Source organism: Hylobates moloch, unplaced genomic scaffold (assembly GCF_009828535.3).
Source record: "Hylobates moloch isolate HMO894 unplaced genomic scaffold, HMol_V3 SCAFFOLD_12, whole genome shotgun sequence".
Lineage (NCBI taxonomy): Eukaryota > Metazoa > Chordata > Mammalia > Primates > Hylobatidae > Hylobates > Hylobates moloch.
In genome coordinates this window covers 24,437,203-24,462,768 of record NW_026652287.1, presented here as the reverse complement: position 1 = coordinate 24,462,768, position 25,566 = coordinate 24,437,203, and the positions used below count along the sequence as shown (strand labels likewise).

At 40.6% G+C, this 25,566-nt stretch overlaps 1 protein-coding gene and 1 long non-coding RNA gene across 4 annotated transcripts in view; one reads left to right on the top strand and one right to left on the bottom strand.

The window, feature by feature from the left end:
* The window catches only part of SART3 (spliceosome associated factor 3, U4/U6 recycling protein), a 38,259-nt gene that overhangs the window by 9,200 nt on the left and 3,493 nt on the right, over window positions 1-25,566 (bottom strand). The window contains exons 2-13 of one of the 3 annotated variants that reach the window (XM_058425271.1): window positions 17,406-17,532; window positions 16,190-16,294; window positions 13,459-13,643; window positions 12,750-12,855; window positions 11,351-11,475; window positions 7,652-7,807; window positions 6,771-6,909; window positions 6,194-6,301; window positions 5,412-5,489; window positions 5,218-5,276; window positions 4,058-4,167; window positions 864-976 (exon numbers count right to left, since the gene is read on the bottom strand). In XM_058425271.1, coding sequence (XP_058281254.1) covers window positions 864-976; window positions 4,058-4,167; window positions 5,218-5,276; window positions 5,412-5,489; window positions 6,194-6,301; window positions 6,771-6,909; window positions 7,652-7,807; window positions 11,351-11,475; window positions 12,750-12,855; window positions 13,459-13,643; window positions 16,190-16,294; window positions 17,406-17,532 — 1,411 coding nt within the window. The remainder of the gene's footprint in view (window positions 1-863; window positions 977-4,057; window positions 4,168-5,217; window positions 5,277-5,411; window positions 5,490-6,193; window positions 6,302-6,770; window positions 6,910-7,651; window positions 7,808-11,350; window positions 11,476-12,749; window positions 12,856-13,458; window positions 13,644-16,189; window positions 16,295-17,405; window positions 17,533-25,566) is intronic. The other 2 variants (XM_032168783.2, XM_058425272.1) reach the window with 2 other exon arrangements.
* Window positions 683-17,454, top strand: LOC131380779 (uncharacterized). Its single transcript, XR_009208971.1, has 3 exons — window positions 683-880; window positions 15,701-15,761; window positions 17,312-17,454. It is a non-coding gene; the product is annotated as an uncharacterized LOC131380779 (long non-coding RNA).

Genomic DNA, 25,566 nt, shown 5'->3' with positions numbered 1-25,566 from the left:
TACCTCCAGAAGAGATCTCTCCCATCAAACAGTAAGAAAGTGTAATCCCTGCAGGCTTGAAGTTCAGAATTCAAACAGTCCTTCTAAGTGGGTTTAAAATGTCCCTTTCCTTTCAGGAGAGCCTTGAAAACCAGAATGTGATCTATTAAGGGCTCTAGATGGCAAAGAATATGAAAACGTTCTAATGCAAAAGTACATTTATATTAAGACTGAAGAATTTTAAGAGCTACTCAAATGTTGAGGCATTTATTTCTTATTTTTTGGTGGTCTTTGATTGCCAGTTCTGAGGGGTCCATACCCAAAATCCAGACCAATACCCACAGGTAAGTTCACATTATTTTTCTATTGGTTCTAGCTCTCTAACACTGAAGGCTCTGAAATTTAACAAGGGATGCAAAGAACATATTGAGCCATTTGCCTCTCCAAGCTCCTTTGTTGGGTAGACGTTGTACTAGAGCACAGTGACTCTCAAAGGAGGGATCCTGCCCATCAAGAGACATCTGGCAATGTTAAGAGACATTTCTGGTTGTCATGTTTGGTCGCGGTGGGGAAGTTGCTACTGGCATTTCAGGGCTAGAAGCCAGGGATGCCCCTAAACATTGTATAACAGCACAGTCCCCCCCCTACAAAGAATTAGAACCCTGTGCTACAGTGACATCACAGTCCTCCTCATAGCTTGCAGAATTTGAGAAGAGCTGCAGGAGGACTCGTTTTCAGGACACTTGTGACAGTCTAATCATAGGGCACCACCTAAGTTGGCAGCGTAAACACAGTCTGTCCCCAGACTGTAACCAGATGCTCCTACTTGAGACCAAACAGCAAATGGGTTAGGCTCCAAGCCAGAAGAGAGCCGGGGGTCCCACCTTCTGTCCTCTCCATGGTGAGTAACACTTCGCAGACGTGCTCTGGATAGTCACTGGTGCACTGGACGGCCCGGTGCAGAGCCTTCCGGCAGTGCTGGGTGTCACCATGCGCTCTAAAGCAGAAAACAAAAAGTTGCTGCCACCAGGACACAAAGTGGAAGGCACTCGAAGGGAGAGGCCGTCCTCTCCCAGGCAGAAACTCACTCTTCAGTAACTCTAGCTTCTGAGAAGACCTTAGCTTTCAGATCTATCTATGATGCTTTCTCCTTCCAGAGTCTCTACAGTCATCTACAAAGGATTTCCCTGAAGCACTCTCTCCCTCAGCCATGTAGGGGCTACTGGAAAGCGTACCTGACAATGTGATCTGCAACCAGCATTCTGCCTTTACAGCATTCACATGTGCGGCACATGGCGGGCGGAGGGGGGGTCCAACAGCTCTTTGTAACCTGATACAGTCCCCAGGGAAATTTTACTCTGGAGTCCTACTAAGGGGAGAGTCATGAATCCAGGCTAGTGTCAAATTTCATACCCAGAGTCAGATCTTTTTTTTTTTTTTTTTTTTTTTTTTGAGAGGGAGTCTCGCTCTTGTCGCCCAGGTGGGAGTGCAATAGCACGATCTCGGCTCACTCCAACCTCTCTCCCAGGTTCAGGCAATTCTCCTGCTTCAGCCTCCCAAGTAGCTGGGATTACAGATGCCCACAACTACACCCAGCTAATTTTTGTATTTCTAATAGAGACAGGGTTTCACCAGGTTGGCCAGGCTGGTCGCGAACAGATCCTTTTTGTACACTGCTAATCACAACAGCTACACAATTCTGCTAATCATAACTGTTATGAAACAGTGTATTCATATTTGTTTTTAAAACATTTAAAATATACATAATTATATATACATATTATGATACTCAGAAAAAATTCAGAGCACTGGTTCTCAAAGTAAGATCCATGTACCCCTGAGGATCTCCCAGAGCCTCTCAGGGGGCCTGCAAAGTCAAAACTCCTTTTAAAAATACCAAGACATTACTGGACTTTTTCACTGTGTTGACATTTTCAAGACAGTGCACAAGTAATGGTGGCCCTTAGCACAAATTAAGGCAGTAGAAATCTTTTTAATGCACTGTGTGATGAAATACTAAGTACACTTAAAGCCCTTCTGGATACTGAAGTACAATGGTTATTGCAAAAAAAAAAAAAAAAAAAAAAAAAAAGCATATTACTGTTTGAGTTGCAAGCTAATCAAGTCATTTTTTTCAAGGACACCATTTTTACTTGAAAGAAAACTTGAGTGACAAACCATGGTCAGTTACTCAGACCTGGGTATTTGGCAGACATTTTTGAAAATTAACAAAGTGAGGCTGCCACTCTGGGGAAAACCACTGACATTATTTGTTGCATGTGATAGAATTCAAGCTTTCAAGTGAAAATTAGAATTTTGGAAAACTTGTATCTGCCACCACAAGTCTGACAGCTTCCTACTTAAAATACTTTTCTACTAAGATCAATACAGATATGAACAAATACGATTTTTTAATACTATAGGATGAAATATGTCAACATTGGAAGACCTGCATGATTTAGTGAATTGGGATTTTTCCAAATGTCGTAGAATTATGGCACCATGTAAAAGATAAAATAGACAAATGGGTATTACTGTAACAGAATCTGTCAATATGGTTTCAGATTCCACATGCAACACTGAAGTTTTGCTATAATATGTATGAAAGAAGAATACCCACAATTATCTGAAAATGCTTCTAAAATACCTTTCTTTTCTAACCTCTTATCACACTCTTCAATGAAAACAACAGATCACAACAGACAGAATCGGTAACAGACATGAGAATTTAGCTGTCTTCTACTAGGCCAGGCTAAATATATTTGCAAAAATAGAAAACAATGCCACTTTTCTCACTATTTTATTTTGGGGTCTGGAAAACAGTCACTGCTCAAAAAAGATATTAGTGTTAAATAATGTTATATTTAAATGAATTAAAATGTTCTTTAGATTTCTCAATTTATAAATTATAAATATCAATAGATATAACTCACATACATAAAAGTTTTTTGGGATCCTCCGATTTTAAGAATGGAAAATGGATCCTGAGACCAAAAAAATTGTGAACTGCTGATCTAGGGGGATATTCAACAAGCTTTAACAGTGGTTATCTTTGGGGTGGGATTATAAGATGCTGTCACTTTTAGCCGGATACGGTGGCTCACACCTGTAATTCCTACACTTCGGGAGGACGAGGTGGGAGGATCACTTGAGGTCAGCATGACCAACATGGTGAAACTGTGCCTCTTCTAAAAAAAAAAAAAAAAATCCAAAAATTAGCCAGGTGTGGTGGTGCATGCCTGTAATCCCAGCTACTCAAGAGGCTGAGGCAGAAGAATCGCTTGAACCCAGGAGGCAAGGTTGCAGCTGAGATTGCGCCACTGCACTTCAGCCTGGGCAACAGAGTGAGACTCCCCACCTCCCCCCAAAAAAGAAAAGAAACTGTCACTTTCTATCACATATTTTTGTAAATATTCTGACTAATTTGGGCACACAGTGTTTTTTAAATAGGGAAAAAATCTTCAAAAAAAAAAACCCCCGCAATATAGCAATGTTATGCAATGAACAACGTTCAAGACAGACTGAAAAGTTGGTCACATTCTTTATGTTTTCCCCATGTTATAAATATTGTTAGGCCTATCTTATTTCATTCAAATAGTTTTAAAGGCTTGTAACACATGTATGCTATGATTGCATTTTTATTACAAAAAAATCTAAACATAGAAAAGTTTCAAAGAATGGGTCATGGTTATGACTGGGTCAGTAATTTGAGTTTTTTTTCTCTTAGCTTTTTAGTATTTTCTACTTTTCTATAAAAGCAAATATAAAAAACAAATAGCTCCAAAAGGTCAAATAAAATATCATGCCCAAAAATCAAAACAAAAACAAATTAAAAGATTTTAATCTTTAAAATTTATAGCCATAAAATTAAAACAGCTATAAGAGTTCCAGGCACAAAATATCATGTCTGGTTCTCTAGCCCTGCCCATTAAAAATGTACCCACTACTGAAAGAGACAGAATGAAAGAAAACAGCCCAGTTCTAAGGAGCTAGTCCAAGCTGGTAGGAGTCAGCCAGGAGTGAAGACAGGTGCACAGCTGACAAGCACTGCCTCCCTCCCCACCCCGAGATCAGTTACCTTTCCAGGTTGTAATACTCTAGCCACATGTTGGCATACTTGGCATTTCCTCTGGTCATGATGCTATCCCAGAGTTCCCGAGCTTTCTGCATGTTATTGCACAGTCGAGCCTAAAGTGCATCAGCAGGCTGTTAGGAGACCTGAACTTTATGACGTTGACACCCATCATACAACATACTTCCAACAGACACACATAAAAAGCACCCCACAACTATTAGTGGTACAGATGTCCCTGGACATTCCCCAGGCCTCCCTCCAGTGGTAAACAACCCAGCCCAAACACTTGAGCCTTTCTGCAGCCACAAGCTAATCTACCTATATTTCCTGAGAACCGAGACAGGGAGCGCACGGTACTTACTCGACAGTACTGGATAGTCATGTTTTTTATTTTTATCAAGCTTAACTACAAGTGTTTGAGAGACAATGTTAAAAAAAAAAAAAAAAAGGACTGATCTAGTATTAAATGCACACTCTGCTACTAATACTTACAAACTGTGACTTGGGCAAATTACTTAACCTGTAATTCTCAGTTTTCTCATCTTTAAAATGGTTAAAAGATAAGCATCCCATATAGAAACTACCTGACAAATGTTAGTTTCTTCTATCTGACGCTCCCTCAGAGGAGAAAACATGATTAGAATTGTTACAACTCTACCTGCTGATCAAGGGAGGTTCTGTGTCTTACTGACCTTGGTGTCCCTGAGCCAGTAATGACATTCAAATGATCATATCCTCTAATTACTTGTCAAATCATCTGTCTTCTACATTAGATAGAAGCCTTACTAGCACAGGAATTCTATCTGTCTTATTCCCACAGTACCTAGTACAGTGCTGACAAACAGTACACGCTCACTGTGCTCTCACAAATGAAGCAAGGAGGCAGAGACAGAAGTAAATGAGTGAATACCTAGCATTTAAACATTTACTGCATAACTTCTAGCTGGGAGCTAATATTTTCACCAACACATTTACAAATATGTGTCAAGCTAGGTAAATAACATGAATCCTTGTAGAGCCTAGACCATTACCTAGGTAAATAACATAAATCCTTATAGAGCTTAGGCCATTATCTGGGATTCTGACTCAATTTTAATTAAGGTTTAATAGGATGCTATTAAACAATGGTGGATGGAAGTGATAGATTTGCCAACAACATTTACCTCAATCCTAGCCCAGTTCTGCATAATCACACAGCTTGGATCACCACTCTCATTGAAACCTTCAAAAACAGAATTAGTAAAATTAGAAAGGAACTTGGAGACAAATAGCCTCTGGCTGAAAAGGTACATCAACCAGGAAATAGTACAGACCAGGAAATACAACTGGGCAAAACCACAGGCTGGGGCATACTTACGCTCTTCCACCTCCTGCTTCAGATACTCCAAGGCACGAGTAAAGGCAGCCCTCAACTCCTCCAGCTCTTTACTGGAGTCTAGTGGAAAGTGCAAAAAAAGGCTTTAGGAAACCACATAGCCTGGCTTTGTTTGATTTTTTATCCTATGCTGAAACTGCCTGGAGACCCATTATATACCTGGCATCATGCAAGGGACACAGAAATAAAATTGCCAATTCCTGCCCTCATCACATAGTTGGGGAGAAAGAAATTAGAACAGAATAGAGTATGGACAGCGTGGTGAAAAAGGCTAACACAGGGTGCTGTGGGGGGGGGAGTCTCCACCAGCTGGGGTGACACAGGCAAACAGGAGAATGGCTAAAGGCTACCTGTATGAGGTGACAGCTGACACGAATGTGCAAGTACAAGTTAGGGGTTTTCTGGTTGTTTTGGGGGGGACATGAAGGGGCAGAGGATCCCACAGAGGTACAAAGATTTTTCTAAAACACAGCAGTCTTATTTCAAGAAGTATTTAGGATAAATAAAAAGACCTGAAAGGAGAAATGACAGCTAAGACTAAAAAGGCTGGCAGGAGCCAGTATAAACAATTACTCTCTTGCTTTACAATCCACACCATGACTTGTTAAAGACAGAAACTGCTAACATTTCTGGGGGAAAAAGTCACCAATACCTCGTCTATATCACTTGCCCAATCACAATGTATCTGGGGAACTGGGACATCTTGCCAAAAGCTGTATTAAGAACATGTTCAGCTCTAAAGTGAAAAACATGTGCTTAAATACCTTGTTTGAAATCAACCCTTCTCCTCAGGTAATCAAGGTATGCCTGCCAAATCTCCACATAATCAGTGGCCTGGATGAAGCCGGCATTCAAAGCTTTCTCGAAGGTTACTGGAGTTGGAGAAAAAGTCAGGATTTGTTACCAATTCAAATGGAAACTAACAGAAAGTTACTACATTCTACTGACTATAAAACACTACATGACTTTAAAGACTAATAGATGCAACAGAATGAAATGAGCTAGATAGGAATGTTGAAGAGAGAAGTTGCTACAGCACTCTACAGACTGTGTTCTAGAAAAAACTTCTTCCATAAGACGCCCTGCAAGAAGAGTTCCAGATCAAGGAAGTTTGGAGAAAAGACTACAACTCCATAGAAAATACAATGAATATAGCATGTTAAAAAGCTCTAAGAAGTCACAAATATAACCAGTTCATCTCTCACTCAGAGCCCTTTTTGTCACTACACCCCATAACCCAAAGAAAACCCCAGGGAACACTGATGTAATGACTTTGTCACTGCTCTCTGTTTTTCACTTGGGACAAATAGCTTAGAAGTTCTCCCACAAAAACATCCGCACCAGAAATTACTTGATGATCAACTCCATGTCTCTCCATGGCCAAGAGGTACCGACTCCATAAGGCAACTGTCCAGGGGCAGTTTCTAACAGCGCGGTTATGTACAGATAAAACCAAATCCTTTACTTTCAGTTGTCGATCCTATGATAAAGAATTCCAGAGTTAGGAAATTAAACTTTATTAAGCATTCACCATCAATAAGACACTGCCAGCACAACCAGGTGACGAAAGAAACGTCCTTATAAACGTCTCTTGTGACCTGGTTTCCTCAACAACAACAAAAATCACTAAGGGGAGTGGGGGAGAAGGAGAGGAGCAACTTACAGGTTAAAATAGCCTTAAGAGACGTCAGCCAATCCTACTGGATAGACCTCACTTGGATTCTTTTATACATACATACTGAAATATTTTATATACACATACAGAAATATTTACCAACAAAACATCATTTCTGGATTTGCTTCAAAGTAACACAGAAGGGACAAGTAGGTGAGACTACTGATCAAAGTAAACTAAAGCTATAATTGTTAATAATTGTTGAAGCTGGGTGAGGGGTACCGAAGTTTCATTTTACTGATCTGTCTTTTATATGTTTTTATACTTTTATATGTTTACATTTTTGCCATAATAAAAAGTTAAAAGAAAAATATCAATTTGTTGTAAGTCCTCAACACAGACAATATGCTAATTTTACTTAGAGTTAGTGACCATTTTTAAATAACTTGAAACACTAAAACTTTCTAAACAAGCTGGCAAAGACGAGAAAAAGCTGATGGAGGAAAAGCAAGAGTAGGGCCGTATGCAACAAACTCCTGGCACTCTTACTGATTTTAAGTACATTCTAAATTGGAAAAATAAAATGAAATTAGAACAGTGATCTTACTAGGTACTGACTGTAACGGATCCATAAGTCTGGGACAAGGCAGTTCTCGACCAGGGCACGCTCAAAGATCAACTGAATGCGAGCAGGATCGCCAATTTTCATCTCAAAATCAATATATGCTTGATATTCTGCCAGCCTTGGTGCCTCTGCCTGCAACTGGAGTACGGGTAAATTGTATTAAAGTTGAATTAGTTACTGGCAGGAAGCAAAACACATCTGCAAATAAAATAAATTTTGGCTAAACTGGCTACATTAACTACGAATCGCCAAATCCTCACTCTCAGAACCACTCCACTACAGCCTCTACAACTTCTTGAGCAAAACAAGAGTCTTCTCATCTGGTCCAAAGTGCCAGTTCATGGCAGTCACTACAAAGCCTCCATAAACCCTTTTCTAAATCCATTCCTAGACCACAGGGAATTAAGTGGCCCATCAATCAGGAACTGAGTGCCAGTGACCACTGTTAACCACCCTTCCAAACCAGAAGTCATGTTCTTGGGCTACTGAGTAGAGTTAATACAACCAAACTGGAAAATTCTGGTGCCTGATGCTATTTCAGGTTTCTTATTCCAAATATCAGTTCCTGGGAGAATGTAGGAAAATGCAGAAGACAGATGCAGCTGTGCTGAATGTTTAATGATCCAAAGACATACAATCAAATTCTTTTTAGAAGAAAATCTTATTCAACATGTTTCTCTTCAGGCTGATGTTTGCTGATGGCCATGACATAATTGAATGATTGAAGTTTTGGGAAGCACAGGTACATGCAAATCATTTATACATGAAAAAGAAAGGAAGAAGTAGTGCAGGAGAGTAAGAAAACACACAGACTCCGTACATAGAAAGGGGGTGTTTCAGAGCCTCCATTTCCAGTAATGAGGAAAAATTAGTTACCCAGACACACTGTACCATTCAAAACAACTAAAACTGCTAAATTAAATATAATATCTTCTTAAAAGTCATCAACGAACTGGCAAAGAAACAAGAAATACTAAGGACTAAGGACAAAATCTAAATGAGGGTGGCAAGCTAAGTAAATGTTAACCTTTTTTTTGCTGGCTTGACGTATATTAAGAATTTGACCTTCACAATCCTATTGTTGGCAAAGAAAGATAGAAAAAATAGAGTCAAGAAGCCCAAAAAACCTCAAGCCAGTCCACACACGGACCTACTGCAATGAAATTAGAGGACAGCAAACCAAATCAATGAGATCTTAAAAGCAGTCAGAAGAAAAAACAGTGACTACCTCTGAAGAAGCAAGATTTATACAAACGCTGACTTCTCAACAGCAACAACAGATATCAGAAGACAGAAAGATACAATCAATTGCTGAGAGAACATGTTGTCCATCTAGAATTCTTTTGCTGTTGTTGGTCTAGAATTCTATAGCCTAAGAAAATAATTTTCAAGAAGGGAAGCAAAGACCTTTTCAAACAGAGAAAATCTGTTACCAGCAAATCTCCCTCGCAGGGGGCTCTAAAGGTCAAGTGTTGAAGACACTGGACAAATTTATATTATTATAAAGCTTTACAGAAAGACAAGATATAAGTAGCAGAAACCTATACTATGTTCCTAGATTGGAAGATGTAAATTCTTCCCCAAATTGATCTCCAGGTTCAATGCAATTCCAATTAAAAAAAAAAGATTTAAAAAATATAACTAGAAAAGCTGATTCTAAATCCGATGGAAGCACATAGGCAAAAAAAAAAAAAAAAGCCAAGATCCTCTTGAAGAGGAACAATGTGGACGGGACTCACCCCATCCAAGAGCAAAACATAACTCTCATCATTACAACAGTGTAACACAAACCAGTGGGACAGGATAGAAAATCCAGAAGAAAGACCCACACATAAATGGCCAGCTAATCTATGACAGATGTGGCACCAGCCTGGCCAACATGGTGAAACCCCGTCTCTACTAAAAATACAAAAATTAGCGGGGCTTGGTGACAAGGGCTTATAATCCCAGCTAATCAGGAGACTGAGGCAGGAGAATCGCTTGAATCCCGGCGGGGGGAGTTGCAGTGAGCCGAGATCACGCCACTTCACTCCAGCCTGGGTGAAAGCGAAACTCTGTCTCAAAAAAAAACAAGTGAAAAGACAAACAACCACCTGGGGAGAAAATCTGCAATACATACAGCCTAAAATAAGACTTAAGACAAAGCACTCCCACAAATCAATTAGAAAAAAGATACATCAAAAGGGAAATTGGTCAGACTTTTTTTTTTTTTTTTTTTTTTGAGACAGAGTCTCACACTGTTGCCCAGGCTGGATGGAGTGCAGTGGCGCTATCTCAGCTCACAGCAACCTCCACCTCCCGGCTTCAAGTGATTCCCCTGCCTCAGCCTCCCAAACAGCCGGGATTACAGGCGCCTGCCACCATGCCCAGCTAATTTTTTGTATTTTTGGTAGAGACAGGGTTTCACTATGTTGGCCACTGAACTCCTGACCTCGTGATTTGCCTGACTCGGGCTCCCACAGTGCTGGGATTACAGGCGTGAGCCACCGCGCCCGGCCCAAAGACATTTTTTTAAGAAACAGCGTTTTGCTTTGTCGCTCAGGCGAGAATGCAGTGGCATGATTACAGCTCACTGCAGCCTTGACCTCCTGGGCTCAAACAATCCTCCTACCTTCGCCTCTGGAGTAGCTGGGACTACAGACACAAGCCACCAAGCCTGGCTAATTTTTTTTTTTTTTTTTTGGCAGAGACAGGGTTGTGCTACATTGCCCAGGCTGATCTCAAACTCCTAGCCTCCATCAATCCTCCCACCTTGGCCTCCCAAAGTGCTGGGATTATAGGCATAAGCCACTGTGCCCAGCCTGAAGACTTTAACGCACACAAAAATTTGAATGGCCAATCCACATGAAAAGATGCTCAACTTCATTAGTAACCAAAAAAATACAAATTAAAACTACAATTTCAAATTCATCAAATTAAGTAAAATTTAAGTATGTCCAATATCCAAGATTGGCACAAGAAACGAGAACTCTCAGATACTGCTGGCAGCAGTGCAAACTGTTAACCTGGAAAACACTAACATCACCCTATGATCCAGCAAAGTCATTCCTAAGTACATATTCTAGAGAAACTCTTTTTCATGTGTACAAGGAGACACACCCAAGAATGTTCAGAGTGGCGCTGCTCCTCCTCTTAGCAAAAAACTGGAAATGACGCAACTATCCAGCAACATGGATAAATACATTGCAGTACACAGACAACTTTACAGCCATGAAAACAAATGCACTGGAACTATACTTAGCAACATGAGTAAAACCCAAAAGCATGTTCAATGAAAATAAAATATACAGCATGATTCCAATATATAAAAGTTCAAAAGCAAGCAAAATTAAACAATATATTAATTAAGGATACTTTCATAGCTTGTAAAACTATAAAGAAAAGCAAGGGAATGATTATCACAAAAGTCAGGAAAGTGATTACCTCTCGGGAGAGGGAGGAGGAGGCAATCGGAGAGGGGCACATAGGAGACTTCTAAGGTACTGGCATTGTTCTATTTCTTAACCTGGGTGGTAGGTACATGGATGTTCACTTTATTATTAGTATGTAAACTGTATGTATACATTTATACACTCTATATATTTCACAATAAAACATTTTAAAGATACTGTTTAACTTGCAACTATCCATCAGGGAAAGGTTTGTAGAGAGACGTTTACTATAAAAGAAGCCAACACTTACCAGTGCTTCTTCATAGGGTTTATATTTCTCCAGCTGCTGTAGTGCTTTGTTATAGTTCTGAATTACCGACTCTGGTATTGGGTCTTCTGACCATTCTTCATACTCTGCAAATGTGGCCTCCATATCTATTGAAAGATGGATTCAGCCCCGTGGGTCTTGCCATTGGGCTTTATCAACCCAAACACAGATTAAGCCATGAGACTCAGGTACCACTAGCCCCTCCCACATCTGTGGCATGGCAGCTCTTACTGATCAAATTCTGATTTCTGCTGAGCCCAAACCTGCCTGTAGAATCTGTCTCAAAACAATGTCCCAGGCAATGCTCCCAGCTAATTAATCAGTCAATGACACTAGTAGCAACAATTTAACAACACTTACCCAGTGTTACCTATGTTCTACCACTTCACATCCATTAACTCATTCAGTCAACTCCACTCTACAAGGTAGTCTATTGTGATCCTCATTTTGCAGTTGAGGAAACTGAAGCAGAGGGTTCAGTTGCTCATCTACCATTAATGGTAGAGCAAGGCTGTGAACCCAAGCAGTCTGGCTCAAGTTCACATTCCAATCATTATGCTAGGCTGGTTCATGCTGGCAGGTGAAATCTGCAAGCTGGCTCAGCTCTAGTGTTTTCTGCATGATACCCAACCATTTGATTAGACGACTACTTTATAACTTGTTAAATCCAATAAACCATGAAGAGAAATAACATGTGCGCTCCAGTAAAGTTGCCCAGAGGTTCTGAGTATGTACAACACATGCCCATGTCTAGGGAACAAACATAACAGCCATGCCACACTCTTCCCATACTCAGAAAAATCCTCCCAGCACGCACACACTCACAACTCCAAAGACTCAAAGGCTTAGATTGCCAAAATGTATTTACCAAATAAGGAAACTCTTTACCAAACCCCAAGAAACTCACTTATGAGTACTTCCAGTCAACTGCCCTTCTGAACCAAATCCCTCCCATAGAGGAATGATCTCAACCCATGTAAAATTCCTGCTGTTATGGAAGAGGTTACTTGTGAAGAGAAAATGATTATAATGGAACTCTTGTTCAACGAAGTTTCCCCCAAAAATACAGTGTCATTCACTATTCCTTTCAGAGACCCTAACTCTGCCTTTCCAACTAGGTCTCAACGGAGAAAAGAGCTCTCACCTGGGAGTCAGGGAGTCTGGCTTCCAGTTCTGCCTCTGACCCTCACAACCCTCTTAAGCACTAACATTCAAGACGTTTTTACCAAGGACCTCATCCAGAGAGACAATATCCAAGGAGAGTAAGACCACCAGCTTTACCTGCCTCACAGGATGGTGGGAAAGGTCTAACTACATGTCGTTCCCCAAAGCATTTTAAAAACCATAGAGAGCTGGCTGTTGACATGTCAGTTTCTCTTACCATAGAGTGGGATCGCCAACTGTCGCCGGAAAAGACTGTGGACTTTCTCAAGCTGTGAATCAAAGGTTTGTTCCCGGTCAAAAGGGGAAAGGAAGCCAGCTACGGGCTAAAGAAGCAAATTAGTAGTAAATGACAAACTGTGGTTCTTTCTTTTTCTTTTGAGAAGGGTTCTCGCTGTCACCCTGGCTGGAGTGCGGTGGTGTGATCACGACTCACTACAGCCTCACACTCCAGGCTCATGCAATCCTCCCACCTCAGAGTCCTGAGTAGCTAGGACCACAGGCATACGCCATCTTGCCCAGCTAATGTTTTAGTTCTTGTAGAGATGGGGTCTCACTATATTGCCCAGGCTGGTCTTGCACTCCTGAACTCAAGTGATCCTCTGGCCTCAGCCTCCCAAACTGCTGGGATTACAAGCATGAGCCACTGCACTTGACCAACTCTGGTTCTTGCTACTTCAAAAAATATCTCAACAAATTTTCAGTTCAAGCTAAAAAAATTTATACCTCTTCCATACATATTGTATCAAATGCTAGAAGGGGTATAAAAAAAGGTTATCTATCACCCCACCAGTAAGGGATTGGCAAAGACCATTTCGTTAACTATATGAACTGCAAGATTCATCTTGGACATGTGTTTCAAAATAAGCCTTCCAAGGAGACTTACAAACACAGCCCCAGCCCGTTCAGAGACAACCACAGGTACTCACCCGAGCAGCTTCCACGATCGCACTTTCAAACTCTCGGTAAGCCTCCCAGAGGGCGAGTCCTTTGGTCATATGTAAACCGACAGACGAGAGAGCCCTTTCAAACACGGAGCGAACTTTCTCAAGGCCACCTTTCTGACCAATCCCACCAACTGAGTACTGGCCATACTCTAGCCAAATGTTAGGACCTAAAAATAAGAAGTGTTCAATTAGTTTGGGATATAAAATACCCAAATATCAAAACTGATGCATAACAAAAGAAATGTGCCTACCAAAAAAGTACTGAGACAGCAGCACTAAATGACAGTGAAGGCCTAACAGCAGAGATGACCATAAAGGACTAAAAAACATTACAGTCTGGGGAAGACCATAGATCCTCAGAAAAAGATAACTGGTGCTATTAACAATGGCTGAGAGAGAGCAAGAAGGGGGTAACAGGATCATAAGAAATCATGGGAACACCATGCACTGCTAAAATTATCAGTGGTTCTAAAAGAAGATTCATGGGCCACAGAGCAGACGTACAGGTATAGTTTTTAAAAACACATTTGGCCAGGTGCGGTGGCTCACGCCTGTAATCCCAGCACTTTGGGAGACTGAGGCGGGAGGACCACAAGGTCAGGAGTTCAAAACCAGCCTGGCCAATATGGTGAAACCCTGTCTCTACTAAAAATACAAAAATTAGCCGGGCATTGTGGCAGGCACCTGTAGTCCCAGCTACTCAGGAGGCTGAGGCAGGAGAATCGCTTGAACCTGGGTAAGGGGGAGGTTGCAGTGAGCGGAGATCGCACCACTGCACTCCAGCCTGAGCAACAGAGCAAGACTCTGTCTCAAAAAACACACACACGTAATATAGTTTTATATTCATAAAACACCTCTTATTTTCATTATTCAGATTATAAACCAAAAAACTGTGAATTCTTCTTGGCTTGTAAAGATACACAAAAAATTCTCTATCTCAGAACAGTCTATCTGGTAAGTAGCAATGCTTCTCACAAGGGGGACCGCTCCCAGTGGGAAGTCAACAAGGAAGAGGATATGAAATCTGAAAGGGGAAATTGTTTGTTTGTTTGTTGAGACACAGTCTCATTCTGTCACCCAGGCTAGCGTGCAGAGGCATAATCTCGGCTCACTGCCCCCTCCGCCTCCTGGGTTCAAGCAATTCTCCTGCCTCAGCCTCCCAAGTAGCTGGGACAACAGGAGCGTGCCACCACGCCTAGCTAGTTTTTTGTATTTTTAGTAGAGACGGGGTTTCACCGTGATAGCCAGGATGGTCTCGATCTCCTGAACTTGTGATATACCTGCCTCAGCCTCCCAAAGTTCTGGGATTACAGGCGTGAGCCACTACACTCAGTCTGAAAGGGGAAATTTTTTTAATGCCTTTTTTTTGAGACAGAGTCTCACTTTGTCGCCCAGGCTGGAGTACAGTGGCACAATCTCAGCCCACTGCAACCTCCGCCTCCTGGGTTCAAGCAATTTTCATGCCTCAGCCACCTGAGTAGCTGGGATTACAGGCCTGCACGCCACCCCGCCCGGCTAATTGTATTTTTAGTGGAGATGGGGTTCCCCCATGTTGGGCAGGCTGATTTCAAACTCCTGGTCTCAAGGGATCCGCCTGCCTTGGTCTCCCAAATAGCTGGGATTATAGGCATAAGCCACCATGTCTGGCCTTAAAATGCTTTTGAGACAGAATCTCGCTCTGTTGCCCAGGCTGGAGTGTAGTAGCACAACCTCAACTCGCTGCAACCTCCACCTCCCGGGTTCAAGTAATTCTCCTGCCTCAGCCTCCTGAGTAGCTGAGATTACAGGCATGTGCCACCATGCCTGGCTAATTTTTGTATTTTTAGCAGAGACGGGGTTTTGCCATGTTGGCCAGGCTGGTCTTGAACTCCCAACCTCAAGTGATCCACCAGCCTTGGTCTCCCAAAGTTCTGGGATTACAGGCGTGAGCCACCACACCCAGCCTTAAAACGCTTTTTAAAAGCATTTTGTCCACAGCATTGTCTGATGTGGTCCCCAATTCACATACAGAAAATATTTAAGACAATTATACTATATACAGGGGATGGTAAAGAGACTTAAAGGGAGGTGAGTCTTCTATACTCCACTTGCACTGGTAAGATGTCAATACCAGCAGGAGAGGGAGGTCTCTGTGGGGACAAAACGGTTCTGTATCTGGACTGCAGCAGTGGTTAGATGAATCTACACATGTAATAAAATGTCTTTTTTTTCCCATTGTTCCAAGGTCAATTTCCTGGTTTTGATTTTGTACTACAGAAACAAGATATTGGAGGAAACTGGGTGAAGTGAGTATACAAGACTTCTCTGTACTATTTCTGCAACTTCCTATGACTCTATAATTACTTCAGAATAAAAAGGTTTTCTTTTAATGTTTCAATCTTTTTTTTTTAAAGCATCCTGTCCAAAACCTCTAAAAACCTATTGAATGTATAAAAGATCAGCTAGAAATACCATGTAAGTTCTCACTGTCAATAAATCCTGAGTGTGAGTGTATTCATTCCCTTACTACAAGTGCTTCTTCCACTTTTATTTTAAGACTAAACTTCCTCAATTAAAGACCAAAGACAATGATAAGACGACTGAACTTAAATCTTGATAATTGTGAGACTAACGTTCCCTTTTCTGGGTAGCAACATCTCATGATACAGTCCTCAACAGCAGACTGATCTACATGACATTGCCAGATATCCAAAAAAGGTCCACGGGAACTTACAAATGTAATCCTTTACGGCTTTCTCAAAGAGGTCATACACATGTTCTCTGTCCAGGCCATCCTGGGCCATGCTGATCTCGTCGTGCAGCCACTCCAGCCAGAGCTCTACGAGACAAAAGTACTTCCTGCATTAATACCAAAGGGTAGGCTGAGTGCAGGGACTTTTCTAAGAGACACCAGCACGCAAATGTTTCATCCATCTTACACAACCTGGTGTTGTTTCCAGAAATTCACTTCTTAAAACCTGAACTAAGCACATAGGAGGTTTTATGCTTCCAAATAAGTTCAAATCACTAAAATCATAATATCCTCCACCTGTTAGGCATTTTATATTTTGCAAAGCACTTTTCTCATTCAGTCTTTATTATAATCCTGTAGGGTTGGTGATAGTAATACTAATAATAATGACATCTATCTAAGGATGACGACATGCCAGGCATGTGTTAAGTGTTATACGTAGTAATAGCTAATCCTATTCTGTCATACATTACAAGGCAGAAACTACTGTTGCCATCATTTAACTGCTAGAAAAACTGAGCCTTAGAATGTTTACATAATTTGCTTAAGGTCACACAGCTAGTAAAAGATGTAGCCAGGAATGAATCTAGGTCATCTGACTCCAGCATCTACACTCGGCAGTTATGCTTTGTAGAAGGGAAAAGGGGTAGAGTGGGATCTAGGACCAAAGTGTTCTAAGTACTGCCCAAAGATCACTTATTAATATTCATGAAGATTGAACTACAGAGTTGTTCAGTGCAATTATGTTTCTAATAAGCAAATAAGTAGAAATAACCTAAATGCCCAACTATTCTGGAACAATTAATGTATGAAACATTTACATAAAAAACTGTCTGTAAAAGTTTAAATGTATTTACAATTTTCTGGTTTCAAGAGAATGGGTTAAATACATAAATAGTGAAATGGGAAATACAGAAATGGAAGCCAAGTTTACCAAGTTTAATTACATTACAAATGTTTACCATAACGTTAGAATAAAGAAATCAGAATTCAAAATCCGTGTTATATGATCATAACTACATTTTGCAAAAAACTACAAGGTAATACACTAAAAACAGCTAACTCTGATGCGTTTTCTTCTTTCCACTACACTGTACGTTCCAGGTTTTCTACAAGGAGAATGTCCCACTTTCAACATTGAAAAAAATGTACAAGCCTTGCTTCTGTTTCTAAAAGCAGCCTGACTGCTGAAGCTTACCTTCAGTCAAGGGAAAGATCTCACTCATCTTCTGGCGGGCCATCCTCACCTTGGTAAGCTCCCCTTCCAGCCGGAGCAGTCTGATCAAGTCCACGTGGCAGTTGTAGTCATAGACGTTGATAGACAACTAACAGGAAAAGAAACAAGTTGAAATTTAAAACTCCATCATCAAGTAACTTAGCTTTTGTCACTACTGGTAACTACACATATACCTGCCACAAACAAAATAAATGTGCTATCTGAGAAAACCACTGAAACAGCAACCCAGCACATACCCACAGGCAGAAGGCAAAACAATAAAAGAGGCTTCTGTAACAAACATAAAGCTCCCTCAAATCTGTTACAGTTCCTGTTAGAAGACATTTGGGTTCTCTTGGAAATAAAGGAGGCATTCTAATGAAACAAATAAAAAGTATGTGACCTTAGGTAAGTTATTTCCTTTCCTAAGCCTCTATTTCCTCATCTATAAGATGAGGACACTACTAGTTTCTAGCTCATGCCAGGTCTTCCAAGGATTTAAAAAATTTCTACTATTACACTGGTCTTTAAGAAAAACTAAAAAATAAAAAGGTAATTTCATAACGTCCTTTAGCATATGTGAGGTACACTGTAAGACCTCTTTTATTTTACTAAATAAAAAAGATGGAAGCCAGTTGTGGTGGCTCACGTCTGTGATTCCAGCACTTTGGGAGGCCGAGGCAGGTGGATTGCTTGAGCTCAGGAGTTCGAGACCAGCCTCAGCAACACAGTCAAACCCTATCTCTACCAAAAATACAAAAAATTAGCCAGACACGGTGGCATGCGCCTGTGGTCCCAGCTACTTGGGAGGTGAAGTGGATCACCTGAGCCTGGGAGACAGAGGTTGCAGCGAGCCGAGATCACACCACTGCACTCTAGGCCTGGGTGACACAGCAAGACCGTATCTCAAAAAAAAAAAAAAAAAAAAAAAAAAGATGGAAATCCCTATTAGAGAAACAAGAGTGGCAGCAGGTTGGTATCTGTTGATGCTGAGTGACAGGTACATAAAGTTTTATTTGTACATTTGGAACTTTTCAAACTGAAATTATTTTAAGTTACCATATATCTGAGACAAAGAAAAATGAAAAAAATGTCACGAGCAGACCTACCCTTGAAGAATAGCTAAAGGAAGTTCTTCGAACAGAAAAGTTAAAAGAAGGAATCCTAGAGCATCAAAAAGGAAGAAAGAACAGGAAGAGCAGAAATACGAGAACTACGACAGATAATCCTCCTCTCCTCATGAGCTTTCTAAATCGTATGTAATGAAACAAACATTGTAAGAACTTCTGATACCCAACACAGTATTATTCAAAAGTGGGGATGGAAAGAGAACTGAAATGGAAGATTCCCACACTTCATTCAAGTGGTAAAACACTGATACCATGTAAGTCAACTCTGTATATTTTAATACCCAAAGCAACCACTGAGAAAACTATTCAAAGCAATTACACTAAAAATCACTTTAAATAAATCAAGATGGCTGGGTGTGGTGGCTCACACCTGTAATCCCAGCACTTTGGGAGGCTGAAGCGGGCAGATCATGAGGTCAGGAGTTCAAGACCAGCCTGGCCAACATGGTGGAACCCTGTCTCTACCAAAAAATACAAAAAATTAGCTGGGTGTGGTGGCATATGCCTGTAGTCCCAGCTACTCAGGAGGCTGAGACAGGAGAATTGCTTGAACCCGGGAGGCGGAGGTTGCAGTGAGCAGAGATCCAGCCTGGGTGACAAAACGACTCCATCTCAAAAAAATAAATAAATAAATCAAGATGAAAATCTAAAAAATATGCAAATAATCCACAGGATGGCAAGAAAGGAGAAACAGAAGAATGAGAAACAGAAAATAGTAAAATGGCAGGCTTTGGTCTGAATAAACCAACAATTGCCTTAAATGTGAATGGTGCATATATGCTAATTAAAAGGTAGATAATAGTAGAGTGGATAAAAACACAACCCAACTATATGGTGAGTACAAGAAACTCACTTCAAATTCAAAGACACATGTAAACTGGTTGAAAGGAAAAGGACAGAAAAAGATAATATGCAAGCATTAATTAAAAAGTTGAAGCGGACATATTAATATCACATAACGTAAACTTCAGAGCAAAGAAAATTACTAGACATAAAAAGGATTATATTATATAATGACACATAATAATAAATGGATCAATCTACCAGGAAGACATAACAATCCTAAATGTGTAGGAACCAAAGAGCGCTTGAAAATTCATGAAGCAAAAACTATTACAGAGCTGAAAGAAGAGACACAGCAGCAATTACATTTGGGAACTTCAACATCTCCCTTTTCAGCAACTGATAAAACTACTAGACACTTGAATATGATGAACCTGGTCAAAAACAAGATGAATAAAAGAAAAAGAAAATTAGAAAGACAAAAGAAAATTTAAAAATTTTTAAGTTTTTAAAAAGAAAGAAAATTGTTTATTTTTTTTAAAACTAGGCAGAACAGGGTTGTAGAAGAACTCAATAACGCCGTCAACGAACATGACCTAATTTATATAGAGAACAGCCCACCCAACAATACAGAATATGTATTTTTCTCAAGTACTTATAGAACATTCACTGAAGCCATATCCTTGGCCATAAAACAAACCTCAACAATTTAAGAGAAATGAAAACCATACAGAGTATGTTTTGTCACCCCAATGGAATCAAATTAGAAACCACTAACAGTAAGAAAATCTCTGAACACTTGAAAATTAAGCAATACACTTCTAAATAATCTACAGGTCAAAGAGGAAGTCTCCAAGAAAATTTACAAATTAAAAAAAGTGAATGAAAATGAAATTGCAACAAATCAAAATAAGTAGGATGCTACTAAAACAGTACAGAGGAAAATTTAAAGAATTAAATTCAGTGTATAAGAAGAATTATACACCATGACCAAGTGGTATTTATTCCAGGTTTGCAAGGTGAATTCAACATTTAAAAATCAATTACTGTAATCCAGTGTATCAAAAGGCTAAAGAAAGGCCGGGCGCAGTGGCTCACGCCTGTAATCCCAGCACTTTGGGAGGCCGAGGCGGGCGGATCATGAGGTCAGGAGATCGAGACCATCCCGGCTAACACGGTGAAACCCCGTCTCTACTAAAAATACAAAAAATTAGCCGGGTGAGGTGGCGGGCGCCTGTAGTCCCAGCTACGCAGGAGGCTGAGGCAGGAGAATGGCGTGAACCCTGGGGGGGCGGAGCCTGCAGTGAGCCGAGATTGCGCCACTGCACTCCAGCCTGGGTGAAAGAGTGAGACTCCGTCTCAAAAAAAAAAAAAAAAAAAAAGGCTAAAGAAAACTCATGGTATCAATAGATGCAGAAAATGCACGTGACAAAATCCAACAATCATTCATGGTAAAAACACTCAGCAAGTTAGGAATAGAGGGAAACAACCTCAACTTGATAAAGAGCATCTATAAAAAATCTATCCCATAAGCTGGGATATAGGGTTACCTTAACATCATTCCTAATGGTAAAAGATTGAATGCTTTCCTTCTAAAATCAAGAACAAGGCAAGGATGTCTGCTCTCACCACTCTTTTTTTTTTTTTTTTTTTTGAGACGGAGTCTCGCTCTGTCGCCCAGGCTGGAGTGCAGTGGCGCAATCTCGGCTCACTGCAAGCTCCGCCTCCCGGGTTCACGCCATTCTCCTGCCTCAGCCTCTCCGAGTAGCTGGGACTACAGGCGCCCGCCACCACGCCCGGCTAATTTTTTGTATTTTTAGTAGAGACGGGGTTTCACCGTGGTCTCGATCTCCTGACCTCGTGATCTGCCCGCCTCGGCCTCCCAAAGTGCTGGGATTACAAGCGTGAGCCACCGCGCCCGGCCCTCACCACTCTTTTCCAACAAAGTCCTATAAGTTCTAGCCTGTTCAGTAAGACAAGGAAAATAAAAGGTATACAGCTCGGAAAAAAATAAAACTGTCCTGATTTGTAGATGATATGGCTAAGTAGACAATCTTAAGGAACCAATTAAAAAAAAAACACTCCAGGCCGGGCACGGTGGCTCACGCTTGTAATCCCAGCACTTTGGGAGGCCGAGGCGGGCGGATCACGAGGTCAGGAGATCGAGACCACGGTGAAACCCCGTCTCTACTAAAAATACAAAAAATTAGCCGGGCGTGGTGGCGGGCGCCTGTAGTCCTAGCTACTCGGAGAGGCTGGGGCAGGAGAATGGCGTGAACCCGGGAGGCGGAGCTTGCGGTGAGCCGAGATTGCGCCACTGCACTCCAGCCTGGGCGACAGAGTGAGACTCCGTCTCAAAAAAAAACACTCCAAAAACAGTGAACTGAGCAAGGTCACAGAATACAAGATAAACATACAAAAACAAAAACAAAAAAATGAACATGTGGAAACCAAATTTAAAGACATAGCACCATTGACAATCACTCCAAAAAACCTAAATAATTAGGTGTATATTTAAAAAGTTTACAAAATATGCTGAAAATTACAAAATGCTGAGGAAAGAAATCAAAGACCTAAAAAAAGAGACATTTCATGTTCATGGATTGAAAAACTCAACATAGTCAAGAAGTAAATTCTCCCTAAACTGACTTACAGGCTTACTGAAACTCCAATTAAAATCCCAACAAGGTTTTCTGTAGACCTAGACAAGCTTATTCTAAAATGTATATGGGATGGCAGAGGCCCTAGAAAAGCTAAAAATGATCTTGAAAAAGAATAAAGTGGGAGTAATCACTCTACCTGATTGATACTAAAACCTACAATATAGCTACAATGATCAAGGCAGTGTGAGAATGGCAGAAAGATACACAGATGAAGAGAACAGAACCCAGTAACAGACCCACACAAATATGCCCAAATAATTTTTGACAAAAGCAATGCAACAGAGGAAAAAAAAAAGGCCTTTTCAAAAAATGATGCTGGAGCAAATGGATATCCATAGGCAAAACAAATACACCTTGACCTAAACTTCACGCCTTACAGAAATAACTCAAAATGGATCACACTTAAATGTGAAATGTAAATATAACATCACAAAATGTTAGGACAAGAGAAAAATTTCAAGGCAACATCAAGGATCCTTATGGTGATAGAACTGATCTGTATCTTGACTATATCAATGTCAATATCCAGGTTATTATATATTATAGTTTTGCAAAGTTTTATCATTGAGGGAAACTGGGTAAAAAGTACACCAAAAATCTTTATTATTTCTTACAAGTGCATGGAAATCTACAATTATCTCAAAATAAAAAGGTGAATTGTTTAAAAAGCTTTTGTTGGGATATAGGGATAATTTAAGTCTGTACACCAAGACTCATTAGTATCTACTCTTCCAACATCTGCCACATTTTAGGAATATTTCCCTCTCCAGAGATAAAAGATTACCTATACTTCATTCAAATTACACTCTACCATCTGACAACATACCCTAACAATCCAGGTACTAGCTATTTAATTAAAATACAGAAAGACAGCCAATGAATATGATTACTTGAACTTGAGGATAAAAATTTTAACAATGAAGTAGCCAGTGAACCTTTAAATGGAGTGGGGACAAGGACCAACCATTCAGAGAATACAAATATGAAGGATTACAGTGTGACTATACTTAACACTACTGAACCATACACTTAAGAATAAGATAGCAAAGTTTACGTTATATGTTTTTTACAATAAAAAAATTACATTTCTATAAACCAGCAAGCTTTAAAATGTAATTTTAAATAGGATAGCATAAATATCAAGCACTATAAAGTACCTAGAAATACATCTAACAAAAATGTGTGAGACCTGTATGGCAAAATGTTTTTAAACTTGATTGAAAGATATTAAAGACTTGGCCAGGGGCGGTGGCTCACACCTGTAATCCCAGCACTGTGGGAGGCTGAGGCAGGCGGATCACTTGAGTCCAGGAGTTCAAGACCAGCCTGGGCAATAGGGCAAAACCCTGTCTCTACAAAAATTGTAAAAATTAGCTGAGTCTGGTGGCACATGCCTGTGGTCCCAGCTACTCGAAAGGCTGAGGTGAAAGGATCGCTTCAGCCCAGCAGGCAGAGGTTGCAGTGTGCTGAGATCATGCCACTGTACTCCAGCCTGGGCAACAGGGCAGGACCATGTCTCAAAATAGAAAGAATATTCAATACCTAGACGAATGGAGTTATATGCATATTCTGGGTTAGAATAATCATTACAGCAAAAACGTCAATTCTCCCCTAAATAATCCATAAATTCAATACAATTCAAATTAAAAAACCAACAGGGTTTTTCACAGACCTTGACAAAATAATTCTAAAATTTATATGAAAGAGCCAAAACACTCCGCAAGGAAAGAAAAAAAGCAGGTAGGAGGATTTGTCTTACCAGATAGCAAGCCTTAGCAATAAGTTAATCAGTAGAATCGGCACAGGATAGACAAACTGGAGAGAGAGCCCAAAACAGACCCATGCAGTTGAAAAACAGTATGGCTCAGGTGGCACTGGCTGTTTCAGCTAAAATAAATTCACGACCTACGACTGTGACCCCCCAGGTTGAAAAACAGTGACTTTGAGAAATTCTCTTTTTTTTTTTTGAGACAGGGTCTCACTCTTACCCAGGCTGGAGTGCCGTGGCACAGTCACCAATCACTGCAGCCTCAAATTCCCGGGCTCAAGTGATCCTCCCGCCTCAGCCTCTTGAGTAGCTGCTACTACAAGCTCACGACACCAAACCCGGCTAAATGTTTTAAATTTATTTTTTGTAAAGACGGGGTCTCACCATCTTGCCCAGTCTGGTCTCAAACTCCTGGGCTCAAGGGATCATCCTGCCTCAGCCTCCCAAAGTGCTAGGACTACAGGTGTGAGCCACTGCATCTGGTGAGAAACTCTTGTACATGATGTGAACTGCTTTGTATTTATCAAATTACATGCCAAAGGTAATAATCAATTACAGATAAGAACATGATCCCTAAGTTTTAAATCTTACGACTTTTAGCAATGTTCTCCTGTTTATGATTCATAAAACCTGACAAGCTGAACTCATCCGATGATCACATGATAGGCTGAAAAGCACTGGACCAGATCAGGACACAAGTGTTCTAATACCCACTTGTTCTGTTTCCTCATCTGTACCATGAAAGAGCTGGGCTAAAGCTCTGGTTCTTAAATGGGCTATCATGACACACTGATGTTTCAAAATCACCTATCAAGTGTGTCACACAAAGTAACCGCAGTTGTTATGCTTGAGAAGTGAAGTTTGAAAAGGATACACTTTCTTCATTAAAGAACATTCAATCCCCGCCACATCACCAGTCTGAACTCACTAGAGTGTGCTTGCGGAGCACGAACAGGAGTGGGAGAGCACTTGCTAGTCAGTGTCACCAATATCTACATATGCAAGTGCCCCTCACATGAACACCACGTGTAGATCAGCAGAAGAAAAAGGTATAAAAGTCGCTAAAGTCAAGAAGTTGCCTTTAAGGTGTGGCTTTTGGTGTAAACTTCTGATTTTTAGGGTAAAATGATGAAGATACTATATATGGACAAGTACCCTGAAAGTACATATATTAAATACATACTGAAATGCACTTAAAAGAGCTATTTCCACATAGTTCAATCTATACTGATAAATGAGTACATATGCTGGTCTATTCTGGTCTTAGAACATCATTAATGCATAGATTTTTTCTTCTTTTTTGAGATAGAACCTTGCTCTGTCACCCAGGCTGGAGTGCAGTGGTGTGATCTCAATTCACTGCAACCTCTGCCTCCTGGGTTCAAGCGATTCTCCTGCCTCAGCCTCCTGAGTAGCTGGGATTAATAACATAGATGCTTTAAAGGAAACTTAACCAATCACAAAATGATCTGCTAACTGATTTAACTCCCTAGCAATGTGAAAAATGTGTTACACCTAGCTGTACTAGAATGGGGGAGAAATAACAGAGAGGACTGATGGAAAGAAAACAACCGGTGCAATCAAGGGAAAGGCAGGGAAGGGAGAATGGAGCAGCACCTATTATGCGCCAAACTGTGCCAAGAGCTTTAGGCACATTGTGCCACACCCCACAACAGTCCCATGAGGAAAGCACTATTACAACCTTCATTTTACTAATTGGGACACCCAAGGCTCTGCGAGCTGAAATAACTTGTACAAGGCCTTTCCACTACTCAATGGAAGGCTTGGGTTCACACAGG